We start from the raw sequence: 1,023 nt of genomic DNA on the forward strand, positions 1-1,023 counted from the left end.
AAAATAAAATAAAAATAAAAAAATAAAGTCTAAAAATGTCAACACAATGTCCACTGGTGTACTTGTATTTCAAATAATAGAATCCTCAAAAATATCCTTATAAGTGCTTAAATTAAAAAAAATGCATATATTAGCAAGAGAAATAAGGAAATAAAGTTTAGTTTTTAGTGGTTCATTTAATGGAAAGATGAAGGGTTCAGAAGATCATGAAATACTACTGTTAGCAAGAAAAACATGAATCTGTTTTTATAGTAATTATTTCTTGAAGTGGAAATTTCCTATCTTAGTGAATTATTCATTAGAAGGCATTTCTTTTTCTGATTGTCTTCAGGTTTGAAAATAAATGATTAGATGGTACATAATTGCTTCATTTTGTTAATATCACATTTCAGCCTAGTGACTTAATAATTTCTATTTTCTGATTACTGTCAAATAATATGTTATAGTTAATGAAGCAGCATTGAATTCCAGATACATCAGCATTACTGAATGTAAAACAATGATTACACATAGGAAATTGTACTCACAGATTTCCACGAAATTTTCTAGAAGGCTTGCTGGAAACAGTTATCTTTTTCTCAAAGGGGAATAAAAACCCACAAATAAATTAGATATCAGATACAGAANCTCCCCTCCACCATCTTACAAGGACAGTAACATTGAAATGACCAATCCACTTTCTGTTCTTTGTTTCTGTTTTCCTCAGTCTTTTCTGTCTATGAAACCACCTTCCTCTGCTTGGCTCACTGGAATATGTCTTCTGTTTTACGGAATGAAGTGTTGCCTGATGCTAGAATCACAGTAAAGCCAAATGTGATCTTTAAATTGGTTATGATTTTGTCCTTTGACAGAATAACATTTGGTCTCAATAACATATGATGATCTGATAGTATTAATGTAGTATCATGAGCAATAGATGAACTTTAAAAAAATAAAGTCTGGGCTGAGCCTGTGGCACACTCGGGAGGGTGCGGCGCTGGGAGCACGGCAGCGCTCCTGCCGTGGGTTCGGATCCTATATAGG

General features: G+C 33.1%; 1 protein-coding gene across 1 annotated transcript in view; it reads right to left on the reverse strand.

Annotated features, from left to right (window-relative positions):
- Positions 1–1,023, reverse strand: part of STARD6 (StAR-related lipid transfer (START) domain containing 6) — a 27,018-nt gene that overhangs the window by 25,202 nt on the left and 793 nt on the right. Inside the window, exon 2 of the mRNA XM_008580951.1 lies at positions 528–577. Within this exon, the coding sequence (XP_008579173.1) occupies positions 528–577 (50 nt within the window). The remainder of the gene's footprint in view (positions 1–527; positions 578–1,023) is intronic.

This window comes from Galeopterus variegatus, unplaced genomic scaffold (genome assembly GCF_000696425.1).
Source record: "Galeopterus variegatus unplaced genomic scaffold, G_variegatus-3.0.2 Scaffold2217, whole genome shotgun sequence".
Lineage (NCBI taxonomy): Eukaryota > Metazoa > Chordata > Mammalia > Dermoptera > Cynocephalidae > Galeopterus > Galeopterus variegatus.